The sequence below is a fragment of the Sturnira hondurensis genome, unplaced genomic scaffold (assembly GCF_014824575.4).
Source record: "Sturnira hondurensis isolate 20B ecotype Veracruz unplaced genomic scaffold, ASM1482457v3 Scaffold0020119, whole genome shotgun sequence".
Taxonomy (NCBI): Eukaryota; Metazoa; Chordata; class Mammalia; order Chiroptera; family Phyllostomidae; genus Sturnira; species Sturnira hondurensis.
The window spans coordinates 4187224-4207801 of NW_028092750.1; the positions used below are offsets into that span (position 1 = coordinate 4187224).

At 46.6% G+C, this 20578-nt stretch overlaps 1 protein-coding gene across 4 annotated transcripts in view; it reads right to left on the reverse strand.

Annotated features, from left to right (window-relative positions):
• GATAD2A (GATA zinc finger domain containing 2A) overlaps positions 1-20578 on the reverse strand; it is a 113391-nt gene that overhangs the window by 13456 nt on the left and 79357 nt on the right. For 3 of the 4 annotated variants that reach the window (XM_037029008.1, XM_037029010.1, XM_037029007.1), the window contains exon 3: positions 20082-20347. In XM_037029008.1, the coding sequence (XP_036884903.1) occupies positions 20082-20347 (266 nt within the window). The remainder of the gene's footprint in view (positions 1-20081; positions 20348-20578) is intronic. The other variant, XM_037029009.1, reaches the window with a different exon arrangement.

A 20578-nucleotide genomic window follows, 5' to 3' on the forward strand; every position in this document is an offset into this window, starting at 1 on the left:
GTGAAATAGCTAAAAAATTGAAATTTGCCTGAGGGAAAAGGGCAGAGTGAGGGACCGAGATCATGTGGAAGCTAAAGCTCCCTGAGATGGGCACTCTGACCACAGCACTACCAGGTCCCACTTTGGACTGACACTAATCAATAACTCGTCGAAGAGATGACATCACCTCCCATCAAAGATCACTCAGCATCCCAGCAGGGAGTGTACTTCCTGTATGCTAATCAGGCCACCAAAAAGTCATGTGACAAAGGCATTTCCCTCTTTGGTCATGTGACCCTTTAACTGTGCCTTCCAACGGTGAAAACCATGGCAACAGCCAGTTCTAACCAGTTTGTGACAAGCAGCCTTCATTTTGAGAAGTGAGGTAGGGTTCAGGTGTTGTCAGAAAATGGAGGCACCCGGTTCACCCTGGAGCTGCCAGGCTGGCAGGCACTTCCTGTGCGCTGCACGCCCACAGAGACTGTGCTGTATTACAGAGACTAGGTCATCCTTTCCAAACCGAGAGGCCACCAGCCCTTCTAGTTTCCAACAAAAAAACTTTCCTAAGTTCCATCTTTAAAGCAAGGATGCTTCAAACTCTCTTAGTTCCTTCCCAGAGAGTTCTTTTAATTCAGGAAAAAGAACACCTCTTTGACACAGAATAAACATGAACATGGACATTCTTTTTTAAAAAATTGTTTAAAATTACAGAACCACTTAGGCCAGGATAATAAAAACAAATGAAATCTAGCCCAACACACTAGGGGGACAGTGGCATGGCTAGGTATACTGCTTCAGTGCACAGCAGCTACCTGGGCACTAAGTTTTTTTCGAAGCTATATGATTTCAGGGCAAACCCTATCTTAGGAACCCTTATGCAAAATATTGTGATCAAGAGATTTTATGTGACCTACAAAAATTCCTGGAAGCAGGCTAGCCTGCCGTCTGTGAAAATGGTCTCACTACCTCCTCCCTTTGGGCAAGCCCCTGGCTAGATAAACATAAAAGCTGTTAACTTGCCAGGAACTTCCCTCAAGTTTTCTGGAGGGAAGACCTGGATTATAAACGTAATTTACAACAGAATCCTGTACCCACAATGCCAGGCTACTGTCCCATCTTTCACCAGCCAGTGGTCAGTGTTAACATTTAGTGTCTCCCTGGCCCAAGCCAGGGAAGTCTCATAGAGCGAACACAAACTGTTCTCAGAAGCTCTGACCTTTGTGGTTCTCTGAATGAGCCTGCCTGATGTTGGGGAAGGAGTGCTTCATCTATGCTCCTGCATTCATTCATTCACTCTTTATTTGCTGAATGCCCACCTAAGAAGTAGGTGTGGTACCAGGCAGTAAGGATAAACCCTTGGATAAAAGGTGGTTCTGTCCTTATGATCCAAGGAAGGAGGGGGGGGGGTTTGCAGCACAGGGTTACTGCCCACTGGGGAAGCTTCTGCAGGGGGCTTATGGAACTACAGCATCTTGCTGTCCTAGACTTGCTTGATCCTGCATTTTACAAAACCCCTGAGATTCCTGCACACAATAGGGAAATTAGGGATAACCACAGACCCAGTAAGGCTTCAGGACAACAAAGTCCTCCTCAAGGTCAGTGGCAGAGAGGCAGATAGGCTCCAGCAAAAGAGCTGGGTCCAGAAGCAGGTGGCTGCTAGTTGTGGTTAAAGGTGGGATGAGGAGTTGCTAAATCAACACCAGCCTCACCTACTCCTTCTGCAAACTCCCACCTGGGTCACAGGACATTCTTCCCACTAAAGCCCATTCACACCTTCCAGGCCACTCAGCCCCACTAGCCTCTATACCCTTAGGCTCATCTTGCCATAGGCTCCTACCTTTACCACCATTCCCTCCACCAAACTCCCAAGACCCCCTATGAACTCCAACTTACACTTCAAGATGCACATCAACCCTTCTATACCCTCAGAAGGTCCCTGGCTGTCCCAGCCCTGACCCCTGTAGTGTGGTCAGTGTTCCCACAGTATGCATGCCCATGGATGCCATCCTAAGCCCTGTCCACTACTGTCCACCCTGGGGTTAGGAAGCTTCAGGACAGAACCTGGGGAGACATCTAAGGGCAGCACAGGCCTGAGTAGAGTCACCACTTCCACACCCTCACTCCAGCAAACTTGTCCAAGGAAAGTGCCTCTGACTCCATCTTCCCACACAGTGCCAGCATGGAAGCCCTGCCCAGTCAGCCCACAGAGTCATTGCTCGTTTAGAATCCAGCCCACAGATGGATTCTCTCAACCCACTGTGGGGACTATAGGCTGTCACAGAACAGCAGCCTGGGCACTCCAGCTCCTGGTGAGGGCCCGGGATGTTCCCAGGGGAACCCAACAAGTAAAGGGCAAAAAGGGGGGGGGGGGGGAGCAGCAACCCCTCATGTGATACTATGGACCCAGAAGAGGGTGTAAGGCTCCCCACATCTCCCTAGAGCCAGAGGAGCAGGAATCTCCTCCAAGTGCCATGCTGGCTAGGGGTAGTGGAGAGGCCACAGGGCTTCCTCTTCCCAGACCCCGTGGCCATGCTTGCAAAGGCCTATCATGAGTGGGCACTGTACACCAAACTTGCACACTGGGGAAGGAGTTGGGTGTTGCTGTCATGTTCCCACAACACCACCTTTGGTATCACTTGGTTCTGCCTCTTCCAAGTGAGAGGCCTAGGGCAGGACATTTCCTTCTCTGTGCCTCCTCCTGCAGGATAGGAACAGGGTTTTCTGCCCAGCTGCCCCTTGGAGTTGTTGAGTGAGGCTCAGATACCCAAAGAGACTGTCAGGATAGTCAAAGCTCTGACATTTCTTGGGGCACTAAGAGGCTGCTCACAATCAGCCACTGGGGTAACATTAAAACATTCTCAAATCTTGGAGGAGCAGGGACTGCAGCTACTGCATCCCTGCAGCTAGCACAGGCCTGGCACAGTGGGTGCTCAGGCAACAGAGCTGGCACATACCCATTACCGCCTTGTCCCTGGCACCTGGTTCCAGGGTGGGGTCTGTGAGTTCATGAGGAACCCAGGAATACCTGTAGAGTGACTGATAACCTTGCACACCTGGGTGGTCATGTCCACAGGCACATAGATGCTATGTTGCTAAAGATGTACAAATTCACTTAAAAGGATTTCTGGATTCTGTCATTATGTGTCTTTTTCAGGAAAGAAGCCCTGGGAGTCCAACCTCTAGCCTATGAATTCAGAACTTTGGTGGATGTTAAGAGTGAGCCCTAATACTCATGGTTGACAAGGACCAGTGTTCAGAGGACCAGTGTTCCACCCTGATGAGGCCACCAGTCCAGCCTGGAGAGTCCTTTGGAGGAGGTCATTCAAGCTGACCCTTGCCTGTGCTATAGCTTGTCCGGCCCTGGCTCCATGACCTGGGCTGGTTTTGTGGTTTGCTCTCTGAACTGCAGCAACATGGAGGAAGCAACATTGCGAGGTTTCAAGGCAAGGCCACAGGAACTTTGCAGCTTCCACTTGGGCTCCTAGAGTGAGCACTCTGGGGGTGTCCTGAGTGCACCCTAATATAAGATGCTAATCCAGCTTTGTGGAAAGAGGGTCTCTGAGAGTCACAAAGACAGACATGGAGATGGGCCTAGAAATCCCCTGTGAGTGACAAAGCCACTGGAGACATCCAGCCCAGCTGACATGGGACTGCAAGGATAAGAGCACAAGAACCACTGTCCAGCCAACCAGCAGACAACTCCGTATCATTACTTTAAACCTCTGAGAAAATGGGGCCAACAGGGCTAGCCCACACCATGGTAACTCCTTGTCTTCCCTCAGACTGTCCCCAAAAGAGACCATCCACCCTAGATACTACCCTAGGAAAGACAAGAGGGTTGGGAGAAAGAAAAGGGTTTTCCCAGGAAAAACTGGGCAGGGGCAGGGCAGCGGCAGGAGCGAGGGGGTGGGGGTGATGTCTTGTCCCTTCTCCAGATCCTGAAGCCCTGAAACCTACCCGCTTCCTACCTCTCTGCTTCCTTCTTGGCATTCACTGCCCCTTCTCCAAGCACTGTAACTTGACACCCAGTTGGCTGGGATGTCAGGAGAAAAAAAGCCTGCTTTGTGGAGGCGGGTAAGTCAGAATACATTTTGCTTCTTGGCCACAGAGGCCATGAAGGTGAGCAGCTGCAATGGGATTTTTGAAACTCAGCCATTATTCTTCCTGGAAATTTCAGATCCAGCTATCACTCTGGGACTCCATTATGGCATACCCCGCCACAGCTACAGCTGAACATCTCAGGAGAAAAGGAGGGAGCATGTGTGGCCAGCCTCTGGCCTGTGAGCCCATTCCCACTTTACTGCCCCCAGCACAGAGGTGGGCAATCCCAGGGCACGAGGCAGGAGCAGAGGAGCACTGCATCCTCAGCAAGGTCAGGAGGAGTCCAGCCTTTCTTGCTGGGGGTTTTTCTAGGATCACAGGAACCCCCAAAAGTCACAAAACCTGGCCAAGGAAGCCAAGAGAACCTCACTGTGACTGGAAGCAGTGATGGAAGCCAGTTTCAGGGGTATGCAGACTCACTGAGAACTGTAGAGGACCTCCCTGAGCCCTCCCTGAGCCAGCAGTTAGCAGTGACCCCAGGAAAAAAGACCCCAACACCAAGTGGCAATGGGGTAGCCTGCAGGATCAGCTCCCACTCAAGCAGGTTACTGCAGTAAGACCCAAACAGCTGCCAACCTGTCCGGCCAGGATGCAACGCCACCAGGAAAGTTTAATCAATTCAGCATACTCTGCTCAGAAATTCGGGAAGGGGCACTTGTTAGAAATGACCATAGTCATAGAACAGAAAAGCTGATCTATGTCAGGTTTGGAAAATCACCCAGGACACACTCTAATCCTTTATAATGGCCATCTCTGTACCAACCCTAAGTTCCATGCTTCCAAGTAATCTTAATCTACTGCCTGTCACCCAGGTCCACAGGTGAAGTCACTCCTGGGAGAGGGAGTGACTTGCTCAGGTCATATGCCTGGCCTACAGAGGGTTATAAGGTTGGACAGGATGGGTCCCATGTGACTTTCAACTCTGACTTCTCTACCTTAGATTAGCAAACACTATATTGTGGACTAGATTAAAAGGGAAATTTTTTTTAAAAGATTTTAATGCTCACCCGAGGATATTTTTAATTGATTCTAGAGAGGGAGGAATGGGGAGGGTGGGGGAGAGAGAGAGACAGAGAAACATCAACATGAGAAACGATTGACTGGCTGCCTCCCATACTTGGCCTCACCAGGGACTAAACCCACAACCCTAGGTATGGGCCCTGACTGGGAATTGAACCAGTAACCTTTTGATGTATGGGACAATACTCCAAATAACTGAACCACAACAGCTGGGGCAGAAAATGTTTTCATTTATGTCTGAAAGATCCTAGACAGCCAGCAATACCTGCCTATGAAGTCCCTCAGGTGACAGAGATGACAGTGTGAAGACATAGATGGGATCCTTGAACTTGACTGGGAAACAACTCTTACTACACATGGACCACCATCTGCCTGACAAAACTGGGTGGGGTTCTGACACTTAGGAATTCAAGCTCCCCAAGGGCGAGGGCCCAGGAAGAGTGAAAGAAAAACAAACGTCGAACACAGACTGTTGGCCACAGCATCAATACTAGCCTTCCTCTGGTCCCCTAACTACATGCCAGGCCAATCTTCTACCGGGGAAGACATGATGAAAACCCAGGAGCACTCTCCAGCTCAGAGAGACTTCATCCATCAAATGAACCCAAACACATCCCTTGGGGTACCAGCTTCCTCACCAACATACGGCAAGAGTAAACTGTTATGTGTAGTTGAAAACCACACACAAGAAACATTGCTTTTCAGCATGCAATGACCACAAACTTTTGTGATAAATGAAAAGTGCATGCTCTTGCCTGCAAGTTTCCTGTCCCCTTTTAGATACCAATTTCAAACTGCTGGATCATCCCCTACCTTCCAATAGCAAATCCCTTCAGGGCCACCGGTCCCCTAACCCCCACGGGACCTGCTCCAGCTACTCTGAGTCCAGCAGCCACAGGATTCCACACAGGTCAGCCACTCAGGTCATACAGGAGGACCAGGGGGGCTAGGTGCACCTCTGCCAAGAAGCTGGCCCTGAACCTCAATTAGCCTTGGTTTCTTTATATGCAGAATGGGCGACACTATACTCAAGGAGGCATCATGATATGTAAAAGACACACACACAAAATGTCATCTAGTCAACAAGATGGTGGCTCCGTCTCTTTTCTAGATCCTCCCAGAATGCAATGTGCACACTCAGAGCAGCCCCATCACTTTTTATGCTCTGAATTGACTCATCTGGCTCACGCCCTGCAATCAAATGTCCCTGGGGACAAGGTCCCAGGCTGAGGGCTTCTCTTCCTTCCACTGTCTGACCCCAGCAGGCCATCAACCACTGTGCTGACTGAGACATCAGCACAGAGCCCTACCAGGCATCCTGTCTCTGCCCATGCTGGAAAGCCAGGGACAGCCCAACTGTCATCCTCTGCATGGCTCTGAGCCACTAGCAGTCCCCTGAGTGGTATGCGGGATCCCTCCAGGGGCTCTGCCAGGTTGTTGCAACACTGAGACAACATCTGTCTTTTTTGCCAAGTTGGGAGAGCAGTGCCAAGCTGTGCCAGGAGTTATGTTGTCATACTATGGGCAACACTCTTATGAAGAAGTTATTGATTGTATTAAACCTCAGCTCATGAGTCCATGTCTTTCTAACATTCTGTGACCAAATAAAGTACTCTTGCTGTCTGAAAGAAAGACTGACAGGCACACTGTGATTATTAAAGCTTGGCTGTTTAGCAGCCATTTTCTCCAAAATGGTCAAAACAAAACCTGCTGCTCCAAGGAAAAACTGCCACAGGTATTTGTGTCACTAATGATAAAGTCTGAGTTTCCCTTAAGCAAAATATAAAAATTTGGAAAATTTGTGTTTGCCACTGTGAGTCCAACAGCTTCCCAACATATCAGAGATTAACTAATCTGATTTTGCAATACCAAAAATGAAATGCGTCAGTACAGCCGACTCTTGAACAACTCAGGAGTTAAGGACACAGACCCCCCCCACAGTCAAAAATCCACCTGTAACTTTTGATTTCCAAAAACTTTAACTATTAATAGCCCGCTGCTGACTGGTTGACATACAGATAACATAGTCAATTAACACTTATTCTGTATGTTATATGTATCACATACTGTTATTCTTACAATAAAGACAGGTAAAAAAAAAGTCAAGAAAATTCTAAAGAAAAGGCATTTACAGGACTGTACATTATTTAATGAAAAACATCCATGTTTAAGTGGTCCACAGAGTGCAAGCCCATGATGTTCAAGGATCAACTCTATTTGGAAGATCTCAATAACTAACTGAACTATTATTTTCTAATGTTCTTTGGTATCAAAGTCAAATACGAGTAAAAAGTCATTCAGGGGGAGAAGAGTAAAATCTCCCAGGCAGAAAAATATAAAATAATTTGTGCAAATGCTGCACCCTGGAAAAAGGGGAATGGGACTCCATACCCTTAGGTATGGGCTGTAAATGGTGACTTCCTACCAAAATAGACAGCATGAAAAAATGGAAGAGAGCAGCTTCCCAGGAGACACCTGACAGACACCACCTCAGCTAGAGAATCAAGCTCAACATCAGAGGGAAGTCACACTGATGGCATGTGCCCTATACACAATGTACCAAGAAGGTGCCTCATCTCTGTGGTCCTCCTTTCCCCCATACACCTATCACCCCAGTCCAACCATGAGAGAAACACAAACAAACCCAAACTGAGAGCGTTCTATAAAATACTTCACCAGTTCTCAACAATGTCAGTGTCATCAAACCAAGAAAGTCTGAGAAACTGTCTCAGCCCAGAGGTGCCTAAGAAATCGGAATGTAACATGGATGCTGGAACATCTGAATGTTTCCATGCAGGAAATCTGAATAGATTATAAACTTTGGTTAACAGTAACATATGGGTGTTGGGTTTCACAATAACGTATTAACAATGGGGAGACTGAGGTAGGATGTACAGAAAGAATCTTTGCAAGTTTTCTGTAAATCTAAAATGATCCTAAAATTAAGAGTTTATTTACTTAAAAAGTATTATTATGTTCAAAGTGTGAGAAAAACTGACAGATTTTAATATAACTAGTACGAGTTCACTAAAGAGGCTTCAGAGTCTATAGTGCAACTAACTGTTAGGGAGAGGCCACTTTGTGTTTTGGTGTCTCACTAAAGGAAGAAATGCACAATTCCCCAAAAAGACTACCCAAACACACCACTGTGATCCAACTGCTTTTCTGTGTGAGGTTGGGTTTTCTTCACATGCTTCAGCCCTAACAACATATCACAAGAAACTGGACACAGAAGAGATATGAGAATCCAGCCATCTACTTGCTACAGCAAGTATTAAAGAAATCTGCAAAATAGCTCTCATAAAAAATGCTACTTTTGCTATCATGTGACAATGGGTTTACTATTGTCATCTTTAAATGAGCTCATAAGTATTGTCAACAAATATTATCACACAACCTAATATTCTTTGGGTCCTAGAGATGGTAAAGGGGCCATGTCAGTGCTTGTGGTGAAGGCTCCAGAGTGGAGTCTTCCTGACATGTAGCCTTTTTCTTGCTGCCAAAGCTGTGTTTTGAAAAGTGAAAGGTACTAAAAATTTAATAGGATTCACCCCACATGTATGCCACAATTTCCTTATAAAATCTAATTTAGTCCTGGCCTGTGTGCCTCTGGATCGAGTGCCAGCCTGAGAACCAAAGGGTCTCTGGTTTGATTCCTGGTCAGGGCACATGCCTGAGTTGCATGCCAGGTCCCCCATAGTGGATGCATGAGAGGCAACCAACCACACATTGAGGTTTCCCTCCCTTTTTCCCTTCCTTCCCCTCTCAAAAAACAAATAAATAAAATCTTTTAAGGAAATCTATTTAGCCCTGGCTGGTGTAGTTCAGTGGATTGAGCACAGGCCTGTGAAGCAAAGGATCACGGTTTGATTCCCAGTCAGGGTAGATGCCTGGGTTGCAGGCCAGTTCCCAGTGGGGGACACATGAGAGACAACCACACACTGATGTTTCTCTCCCTCTCTCCTTCCCTTCCCCTCTCTCTAAAAATAAATAAATAAAATATATTAAAAAAAAGAAAATCTATCTAATTATAAGCCAATAAAATCTGGTAACCCTGTTAGGAGAGTAGGCCCTCCACCTACTCTCCTCTCTTTCATTCCTGGACACACATGAGTCCCATGTGCCCCATGGCTCCTTCCCATCACTATTGTGACAAACTTCACTGAACGATGCTGGGAGCTTCTGAGGCTCAAGAATGACCAAACCTTGATTCACAGAAAACAGTGGGCTCCAAGCACAGGGAGCCCACTGTCCTGGGTCACACGGGGGTGAGTGGAATCTGGTTGCAAGATACCTCTGTTCGTTTTCCCTCACCTGCTACACCACCCTCAAGCTCACAAAGTATAATTCACATGCTTATTTTCTTGAGGGAAAAAGCTTGGCAATCTCTTACGAATAGGCCAGTTCTCCTCTTTCCTCTAGGACCCCTGGAGAAAATGCTTCTCTCCTGGACCCCTGGAGAGGTCCCAGGAATTCACTCGTTTCCACCTGTTCTACAGATAGGCAGGCCCCCTTCATCTTACTCCTTTACAAGGTTAGGTGGCTTTGAAGGTATGATCCCTCAGCCCAAGTGCTCTGGCCAGTGCGCTTGCCACCCCCGCCCGCCCCCTCATGTTGGTTAAGGTTCTGGCACAACTGCTCTCAGCACTGCAGAGAAACTAGCTACAAGATACAAAGCAGTGTATATAAAGAACAGTTTTAGCCAGCCCAGTGGAGGGCTGATCAGAGACCCTCTCTCACATATGCATGCAAATAGAACGCTTAAATGACCTGCAAACACACCCAGGGCACTGGTTACAGGTTGAAGAACCGGTCAACATGTGACAAAGTACTAGCAGAAATACATGCTGTGAGGAAGTATCAGAAACTGCACTGAAGAATTACAACACATAATTTCAAAATAATCTGCAAATCTGCTTAACTCACATATGTGTTAACAGCTGACTGCTGAAGGATGAGCACTTAGGATGCTTACCATGATTACTATGTATAGGGGCAGCCACACAGAACATCCCCAGAAGGTTTGCACTGTCCGGTGAGAAACCATCCCCTCCATGGCCAGAGGAGGGTGTGATAAAGGCAACAGAAAAGTGGCAATAACACAGTGCACCAGGCTGGCTCACACTATGCTCAGTGTGGGCGGGTCGCTTAAGGAGAAACAAGACATCCAGAATCTGTTACCTTGATACCCCAAAATAATCTAATGACTTTTTAAAGTACAGATGAAACCCTCAAATTTCAATTATTTCAAACCTGGAATAAGACATGGTGGAGAATAAAGGCAGGTGGACAGAGAGAACTGGGGATGAGGAGCCCAAAGGGCAGGGAAGAGACAGAGAATGAGGAGACGAAGAGGCGCCATGCAGCTTTGTAGGTGGCAGCTGAGACAGGGAAGGGAGCACAAAATTAGGAACCCATTTCCAAAGGAACATACCTCTCAGTTCCCATGTGCTGAACATGCTAAGAAATGCAAGCAGGCTAAGATTTCCAGTTGGAGCTGATGGAGCAGCTCCTTCAGACTGCCCCAGGCTCTCCTGGAAATTGCCCAGTAGAGAATCAGTAGTGAAAGGCAGCAGCCTGCCCACAACAGATGCTGAGGAGGGGCTGGGCTCCAAAGAGTCTCCCAGGCAGCTGCAGCCCCCAACTCAAATGATGGTTAGATGGAAGGAACAGGTTTCTGGCTGCAGAACTTCCACAGCTCTCACACAATACAGGGAGGTCAATCCCTATGAGGAAGACTGCAGAAGAACCAGGGTAAGGGCCACACCCACACCTACTGGGCTATGGGAGAACTAGGGCCCTTTCCCAAGCCATCACGCCCACAGCTGTGTAATATTCAACCAACTCACTCAAGGATGCACATTCCAGCAGACAGCTGGCTGGCAGGCCAGGCACAGCTGCAGTGGGGTATGGTACTAAGAACAGGGTGGGTGGGAGCTCATGTCTGCATATGACAGACAAGATCCCCCACCACCACTAGGCAGACAGCCAGTGCAGCCACAATCACCCTTCTGTCACCAATGGGAAAAGAATAATGGTTATATAAGCAGACCTGGATCTAGACCCATACCTCTCTGAGACCCAATGACTAAAATTGCAGACTGAAGACACAAAGTGAGGATGAAGTGGCCAGCCCCCCATACCTGCATTAGTAAAAAGGCTTAGACATTTTCAAAGAAAGGACCAGCGGTTTCTTCAAAACAATACACATCAACCCCCTGACCCTATATATAATTCAACCTATAGGTATTTAGCAAGAGAAATGAGGATCAATGTCCATGTGAAGACTTCTGCAGGAATTATCACAGTAGCTATGCTCACCCAGCCCTGGTCTGCAGACAGGTGAGTGCACGACTCTGCATATCCACGCAGAAGTTGCTCAACAAAATACTGATACACACAGAACACAAATTAATCTCAAAGCACATGGAGAGAAGCCAGACTCTACTGAGCACACATTGTCTGAGGAGAGATTGGTCTAGAGGGAGAGTGCACCAGTCAGGGAAGGCAGGACTTGCATGGAGGACTTGAGGGAATTTTCTGGGGTCATGGCAAGGTTCTGTGTCCTGCTAGGGCTTTGGATGACATAGGCAGAAGCATGTGCAAGCTGCACCAGGAGAGGCACACACAGTGTGCAATAGTGTTACCTCCTGCCAGGGCAGGCAGCGCCAGTGTTTACTTTATCCTTCGGCTCCCAAGAGGCCACTTCTAAAGAGCATCACCCAAACAACAAAAACTCTATCTATGACCCCTAGAGGCATTTTAGGTCATGTAAACCTTTTCTGACCATTGCTACACAGCAGAGAACAGGCTATCACCACATCCTGACATTACAGACAAGTAGCTGCACTACCATGTTACTTTCAGATTCATTTTTGCTTTGGAAGAAGACCTGGGTGTTAACGTGCGCGTGAATGATGTGCTCACACACGCAACTCTCAGCACTGTGGGTCACCAAGCTCTGTCTTAATTCCAAATGACTGGCCAATGAGATCCCTGGGCAAGAAAGAGGTGACTGGTTTCTACACAGATATGCCATCCCCATTACTCCCTCAGTGAATGCCAAAGTCTCAAAAGAAAGATGAGACAGTGATTTTGTCATCAAGGATAACAGCTTCAACAAAGATGCCCTGCTTTGGAGGCCCAGTAAACAGACACTTTTAGTGCATGCTACAGTCTGTTAGAACTTCCAAGTACTTGACCAGGGAGGTGGAAAGCCAGAAAAACAAAAGCCAATTAATATCTCTAAGGGCTCAGGATGCTACTGCCAGGACCCATTAGGCCATCGGTGGGCATAATAGCCCTTCTCACCCACCCACACCACACAGGCGATAAGCCCTTGGTCTGAGTAAAGCCCAACCCACAGCTAATGAAATGCATGACGCAATGAAGGAAGGGGGGAGAGGTGGGAGATACAAGGTTGCCTCAAAGCCACACACCCCCCAACGGAAGCCAGAATGGCAGTCACTAGAACACCTGTGCCACATCCAAGGGCCACGTGGCAAGCTATTAAGAGGAGAAAATGGGGCTCCGGTGTTTCCTCTCAGGTAAAATGAGGAACTAGAGATGGTCTGCTCAGACACCCAGTGACTTCTACTCCCCATGAGCCACACTCCCAGTAGTTTCCCCCAAACCTTTGCATGTTCTTTCATAACACAGTACCCCAGAACGCATGATCAGATCACTTCTGTCCCCAGGACCAGCCTGTCACAGAGTTGGTGTCTCAGAAAAAGGCACACACACACAAACACATTTTCAATGAAACATGGAGGTGACTGTTCATGGAACTCCAATCCCACATATGCCCAAGGTGATGAGGGACTCAGTCCTTACCCTTTCCGGTACAGGACATCTAGCACAGAGGTTCGTATCTTGCTGAGTTAAATGCTCCTTGACCCAAGAGAAGTATGTGTGTGGGGGTGAAGGAGTGGGAGCAGGAGGGAGTTATTTTCACCACTGTTTGTCCCAAATGATCTCTGAATATCAACAATTTGTGACAAAAAGACTGCTCTACAGGAAAGCGCAGGAGTAGAATCTACTTATCACAAAAACAAAACAAGGACCCCAATACAGCTTTCACTGAATGCCCCAGCTTCAGCCTTACCTAATGGTCCTGACTTGAGGTGGAAGGAAGACAGCCTGCGCCCAACCTTTGAGTCAGCTTCACAAAAGACCAAGAGGCTCACGATTCCCACCTCTGTGAGCACATTTATGGTTGCCAGAACAGAAACCAAACTATTTTAACCTCACTGGTTTTTTTTAAACATCCATATTAAGGTATAATATGGATGTTTAAAATTCATTCATTGTAAGGGTACAAAATTCAATGATTTTTAGTAAATTTGGAGTTGTGTGACCATCACCACAGTCTAATTTTCGAAAACTTCCATTATCCCAAAAAGTTCTCTTGTGAGCTGCTGTTGATCTGTTGATCAACATGAGCTGTTGTTAATCACGATTACCACCCACCCCTGCCCCATAGAGCCACTCTCTCATATCTACACTGTTAGATTTTCTAGACGCCCTCCATAGATTAAATTCTCCAACGTGTAGTCTCTGGGCTGGGAGTCTCTCCCTTGGCATGACGAGCCTGAGATTCATCCATGTTGTAGTATGTATCAATAGTTTGTGCTTTTCATTTCTGAAGTCATCTACTCACAAACTTAGCCAGCATACTGTGCTCAACCAGGGATATGTGGATTGTTCCCGCTTTTTATTTATTTTTATCCTTACCAGAGGATATGTTCATTGATTTTTAGAGAGAGGGGAAAGGAGGGAGGGAGGGAAGGAAGGAGGGGTAAAGGGGGGAAAAGAGAGAGGAAAAAAGAGAGAAAAACATCGATGTGAGAAAGAAGCATCAATCAGTTGCCTCCTATATGCACCCTGACCGAGGGATCGAACCCACAGTCTATGTATGTGCCCTGGCCAGGAATCAAAACTGTGGACTAAGGGACAACACGTGAATCACCTGAGCCACCCTCCAGGGCTGTTTCCACTTTTGGGCTATTACAAATTAGAATGCTATGGACATCCAAGTACCTGCCTTGGTGTGGACATATGTTTTCATTTCTCTTGTGTACATTCCATTCCTTGGACAGATTGCCAAGTCATGTGTAAGTTCATGTCTAACTTTATAAGATTGCCAAACTGTTTATGCCATTTTACATTCCCACCATGTATCAGAGTTCCTTTCCTCTACATCCTTGCCAACACTTATGACTGTCTGTCTTTATTATAGTCATTCTTGAGACTTGTTTCATGGCCCAGAATATAGCCTACCCTGGAAAATCTTCCATGTACTTGTGAGAAGATGTTATTCTGCAGTTACCAGGTGGAGTGTTCTACAGCCAAATAGGCCAACAGTGCGCTTTGAGAATTCTTTTTTTTTTAAAGATTTTATTTATTTATCTTTAGAGAGGAAGGGAAGGAGAGAAGGAGAGAAATATCAATGTATGGTTGCCTCTCGTGAGTCCCCTGCTGGAAACTGGCCTGCAACCCAGGCACATGTGCCCTGACTGGGAATCGAACTGCGATCCTGTGGTTCGCGGGCCCACGCTCAATCCACTGAGCTATACCAGCCAGGGCTCTTTGAGAATTCTTGAACCATGCTGATTTTGTTTAGCTGTTTTACCAATTATTGAGAGTGGAATAGTGAAATCTTAAACTATAACTGATGAATTGTTTATTACTATCAGTCTTATCAGCTTATGCCTCAGGTATTTTGGGATTCTGTTGTGAGGCACATATACATTTATGACTATTATCTTCTTGATGTATCATTATAAAGTGTTCCTCTTTGGCTCTAGCAATACTGTTTGTCTTAAAGTCTATTTTATCTAGTATAATACAGTCATTCTAGCTTTTTTGGGTTTACTTCTGATATCTTTCCCCATCTTTTACTGAAAGGATCTAGGGGTTGTCCCTTATAGACAACACATAATTAATCTGGATTGCTTTCTGTTCTATTCTGACAACTTGTGCCTTTTGATGTGGGTGTTTAGACCATTCCCATTTAATGCAATTATTGATGTGATTGAATTTACATGTGTCAGTTTGTACATTCTCAGATTCTGATATCCACAAGGGATCCAGGAACCAATCCCCCATGGATACCAAAAGACAATTTAGTTTTGGAAGAGTCAAATGTTATACACAGAAGACTTCCAATCAAGATGGCAGTGTAGGCAGACACTGCTCACCTCTTTGCACAACTACATCAAAATTACAACTAAAATATAGAACCACCAGCACTCAGAACCAACAGAAATCAAGTTGAATGAAGTCTGACAACTATGTAATTAAAGGAACCACATCCATCATGACTGGTAGGAGGGGCACAGACGAGGAAAGAGCTGGTTCCACATCTACATGTGGTGGATAAAAATTTGGGAGGAATATCTCGAGAGAGAGGAGTCCCAGCCCAGGGTTCCAGTGCCAGGAAGATTAAGTCCCCACAACTTCTGGCTACAAAAACCAACAGGGATTAAGTCAATGGAAGAAACTTCTGGAGCTCTAAGCAGCTCCTCTTAAAGTACCTACACACAGATTCATCTACTCAGACTCATTCCCTCTGGGCTCCAGTACCACAGAGGCAGCTTGAGGGGCACCCAGTGGTGTGCAGGGGGAGGCTGAGATGTCTGGCATCAAGGCAAGCAGAGGCCATTGTCCCTTTTCTGGGCCATTGCCCCACAGAACTTGTTGTCATATATAAGATTACATCAACCTGGTTAACACTGTTTGACCCCCCCCCTTGGAGATTCTCTAGAGACTGTCCCACCCAACTTACAGGCCCACTCAAGCTGCTTTTCCATACAAATGACTGGTCATGGCTAATGCTGCATGACTTCCTAAATCTTCTCAAATAAGCAGCCGCTGGCCTTAGTGAGCCCCAGGCCCAGAACTAGCAGCCTAGATTCAGAGCTTGGCTCCACCTGGAAATCTCTAAGTGCAGCACAATTAGCAGCCATCTCAAATTGCTTTATTACTCAGGCAGGGTGGCCCTGGGCAAAACATAGGTGGGGACTAATCTTGTCCCGTACCTCCAGGGAAACCCCAGTGCCTTTGTACCCAGTGGACAGCTACAGCCTATATCAGAGCACCACTACCCTGTCCCTGCACAGTTGATCCTCCACGAAGGGTGGAGGTCAGTGGTAAATGGTCACAGCCAATCCTTGCAGCTGACAGGCCTAGGTAAATCACTCCCATTGATTTGCCAAAAGCAGCCAAGGCTCAACTACAACAGCAAGGTGTACTCAGCCCATGTGAAGCATACACCTTGAGTACCCAATTTGGGAGCTAAGGGAGGCTGTGCCACTGGACCCTACAGGACACCTACTACATTAGGCCACAATACTACCAGGACACAAGAGTCAAAGCAGCTCCACCTGATACACAGAAACAAACACAGGGAGGCTGCCAAAACAAGGAGACAAAGACACATGGCCCAAATGAAAGGACAAATCAAAACTCTAGAAAAAGAACTAAATGAAATGGAGATAAGCAATCTACCAGATGCAGAGTTTAAAACACTGGTTATAAGGATGCTCAAGGAACTCAGAAAGGACCTAAAAAGCATAAAAAATATCCAGTGAGAAACTAAGAATTTGGGGTCTGCTGTTGCTGCTGCTTCTATGCTGAGCCCTTCCTTCCTTTCTTCCCTCTCCCCAGTTTTAATAAGCATACCCTCTAATTGATATAAATAACAACTTACAAGGAAACAATAGTAGAGTGGATGAAGCCAAGAATCAATGACTTGGAACATAAGAAAAAAAAAAACCCAACCTATCAGAACAAGAAGAAAAGGGAATCCATAAAAAATGAGAATAGTGTAAGCAACCTGGGGGAAAATTTTAATTAATCCTACATTCGTTTCATAGGGGTGGCAGAAGAAAGAGAGAAAGGGCAAGAAACTGAAAATCTATTTGAACCCTGGCTGATGTGGCTCAGTGCATTGAGCACCAATCCACTGCAAACCAAAGTAAAGATAAAGAGATGGGGGACAGGGGGAGAATGGGTGAGGGGATTAAGAAGTAGAAATAAGTAGTTACAGAATAGCCATGGGGATGTAAAGTACAGCCTAGGAAAGGGAGTAGCCAAAGAACTTGTATGTATGACCCATGGACATGAACAAGGGTGGGGGTCCTGAGGGAGTGAGGTGGTGCCAGGTAGAGGGGAGTAGGGGAAATAATCAGGACAACTGTAATAGTATAATCAATAAAATATAATTTAATAAAAAGTTATACATGGAGTTTTGGCTGCACAAGGGATTGATGCCCCTAAACCGCACACTGTTCAAGGATCAACTGTATGTTTCTGTGTGGTGTAGGTTCCCAGGGGGTGTGTCCAAAGCCAGATACTCTTAACAAGAATCCAAACACTGCCTGCCTCTAATACTACTCACTCCAGAATGGCTCTGGGCTAAACCTGATTCTGATTCTGTCAAAACCTATGACTGTACTTCACCAATGAACTATTATAGGCAGAACATTTAGTGTGGGAACTCGTGGATACACTAGCTCTACATATGACATCTTATTTTCAGTGACACTTAAAACTGAAGGGCAGTGTTGAGAGCATATTCTTCTCTCACCACATGCTATGCTGCTCCAGGAATGATGCTGGGTAAACATCTACCACCCATCAACCTGAAATGCAGAGATTATTGCCCAGTTTACAAATGAAGAAGCACAGACAAAGATCATCTGCCCAAGATCAGTCAGGCAGTGTGATTTTGAGACAGAACACTAAGCCAAGATAAGTGGAATAGGGAAACTGAGACCAATAGCTGAACAAAATGGCTGACCAATTTACAGCCAGATAGAGAAGGTCACCTCCCTGGAGATAACATCTAGGCCTCAGCTGTATTTCAGCTCCAGGCCCAGAAAAGCAGCAAAACCAGGTGGGCAATGTCAGAACCAGCTGCATGACTAAGACTGACCAACCAATCAGTGGAAAACACATCCCTGAAAGAACATACCTGGAGAACTGATGGATATTCTGCTGCAACCCTCCCCTGAAACCTCCCCTAAGATTCCTGCCTGCGAGAGAAATAAAAAATCAAGACAAAGGACCTAGTGCACAGGTGCTCACCCTCTAGGGAGCAGCCCACACCATTCCCTTTCCCTCCTCCTCCCTCACTTCTTTCCCCATAGGCACACATCTCTTAAACTCTAAGGAACCCTGAGACCTGCAATCAGGAGAGCCATGAGCAGTGCAGTTTATCCCAGGCTGATCCCCTGAACCTGCCCCCAGGGCCCCTCTTTTCTCTGACTTCCCAGTGAATTAACAACTCGGCCTGGGGTCTGCTGTTGCTTCTTCTATTCTGAGCCTTTCCTTGTTTCACTGTCCCCAGCTTTAATAAGTGTACCCTCATAATCACTCAGATGACACCCAGAGCTCCTTCAACACTTAACCTCTCTCTCACAATTCACTGGACTGCCCTGCAGAACTGCATGGTGATTACAAGAAAAAAATATAAGTCAGGAGCCCAAAAGATCTCCACAAACACAAGTTCCTCCTTATCCTCACAATCTGAGACATCGCTGAGGACGAAGTCAGAGAGAGAGAAAGGAGTTACAATTTTATTTTTGGAACTTCTAAAGAGGCCTTTGGCTTTAGAACAGGGGCTAAAGAAAACAGAACCAGACAGAAAAGGCCTTTCTGGGTAGCAGAAACACAAAGCATACCCCATACCCCCAGGCAAAGATGCTTTTCCAGTAGGGTTTTGGATTTTTCCATTTATCTCAAGGAGGTAATAAGACTTTTCAAACAATGAGGATGCCAACAAACTGAGTTCTAAAACAAATTTAACACAAAGACTGCAGGCTGAGGCCCCTTCTGGGGGATCAGCTAACACTCACAAGAAAGCAAGAGCCCCCAAATTTCCTCGTATCTGCTACCTCTTACCCTCCACCCCCACCTGGGCAAACAGAGGGAAAGGGAAATCTGAAAGGGAGGCAGCAAGGGAGCCAAAGAATAGACCACACGGAGGGGCTGTGGGGCTGGCTGGGAAGCCACAGCCAAACTCACATGCCCAAGGAGAAATGTCATAAGACTCTGGGTGTGAACATTCTGGAGAAAACTGCTTTCACCAGAGCTCTGGGGGTGACAGCAGAAGCAGGAGTAGAAGAAACTAAGGCTGAATTTCTCTCTACAGGGAGAAAAAGTTCTGAGGGAAGAAATACAGAGGAACATTGAATTGTATTTCGTTCAAACCTTCTTTAAAAGCTTCACAAAAGTGGAAAATCAGGAAAGTTATTATTTTTTAAAAATCATCACCTGAGGACATTCTTTCATTGTTTTTGTTTTTTTCTTTAGAGCAAGGTGGAGAGGGGAAGAAACATCCATTGGTTGCCTCCAGTATGTGCCACAGCCAAGGATCAAACCCACATTTCAGTATATGGGATGATGCTCCAACTAACCAAGCCACATCAGCAGAACAGGAAAGTTACTCTTGAAGTAATCAGTATCAACTAAGGAGAAATCAACAGAGCCACAGAAGACCTCGCCTCGGTGTGACCCCTCCTCCAAGATGAGCTGTCTATGAGGAGTGGTGGCATGTGTGAGATGTACCCTGGGCTGGGCTCCTGGCTCTGCCTACAGCCAAGAAACCCACGTAGGTCACAGCATCCCTAGTTACTGAGCCCCAGGATCTGAAAAGCAGGAAGGCATAACCAAATGAAAAACTCAAGTTTTCCTACAAACCAAAAGTACTGAGTTGAACAGATAGCAGGATAGCAGAGAGAGGATATTACTCCCCCTCCTATGAAATCCACACTCTGTTCCACTGATGTCCTGGCCACAGAAAGAAGGTCTCTTGGCCAGGATGGCACAATGATACCAAGGGCTGGGGTCCACAGACACCTACACAATAACCACCAAAACCTGCTTTCTACAGGTCAGGGGTGGGAATGGGGAGGTGCAGCCTTGAGCCCACTTCCTCACACCTGGGCCTGTGCTGGTTCTTGTCCCCTCCCACTCACCTGTGTGAGGTGCGCATGTCCACAGGCCCATCACCTGCCTGTTCTTCACCTCGGCTCATGGCTGTCGCCTCAGTGCCCCTCAGCAATCCTTGGGCTGGGCCTCCTGGCTCGGGCGTCACTCTCATGTCTCCATCAGTGTTTAAATCTGAAGCCAACGATCCTCTCTCCATTTTTATTTTCTTGCTCTCCACATCGTCCTCTGCTGGATCCTGTTCAAGCGCTCGTTTCTGACTCCGTGTCCGGCATGCTTCTTCAGTCATTCTGATCTTTGGGGAAGAAGAAAACAAGATATTTAAACTCAACACAATGAGTTGCTTACTACCTTCCTAGAAACTTTTCAGTGTCAGCTGGAGTATTTGCCTTGCCACATGACAATGGCAGACACAGGTATAAAAAACACAGGCAGGGCCCACAAAGTGTGTTGGAACACTTCTTTACCACCCTGGGGAAGGCTGGGACAGGAGTGGTGGAGCACCTGGAGAACTGAGACCTCAGGG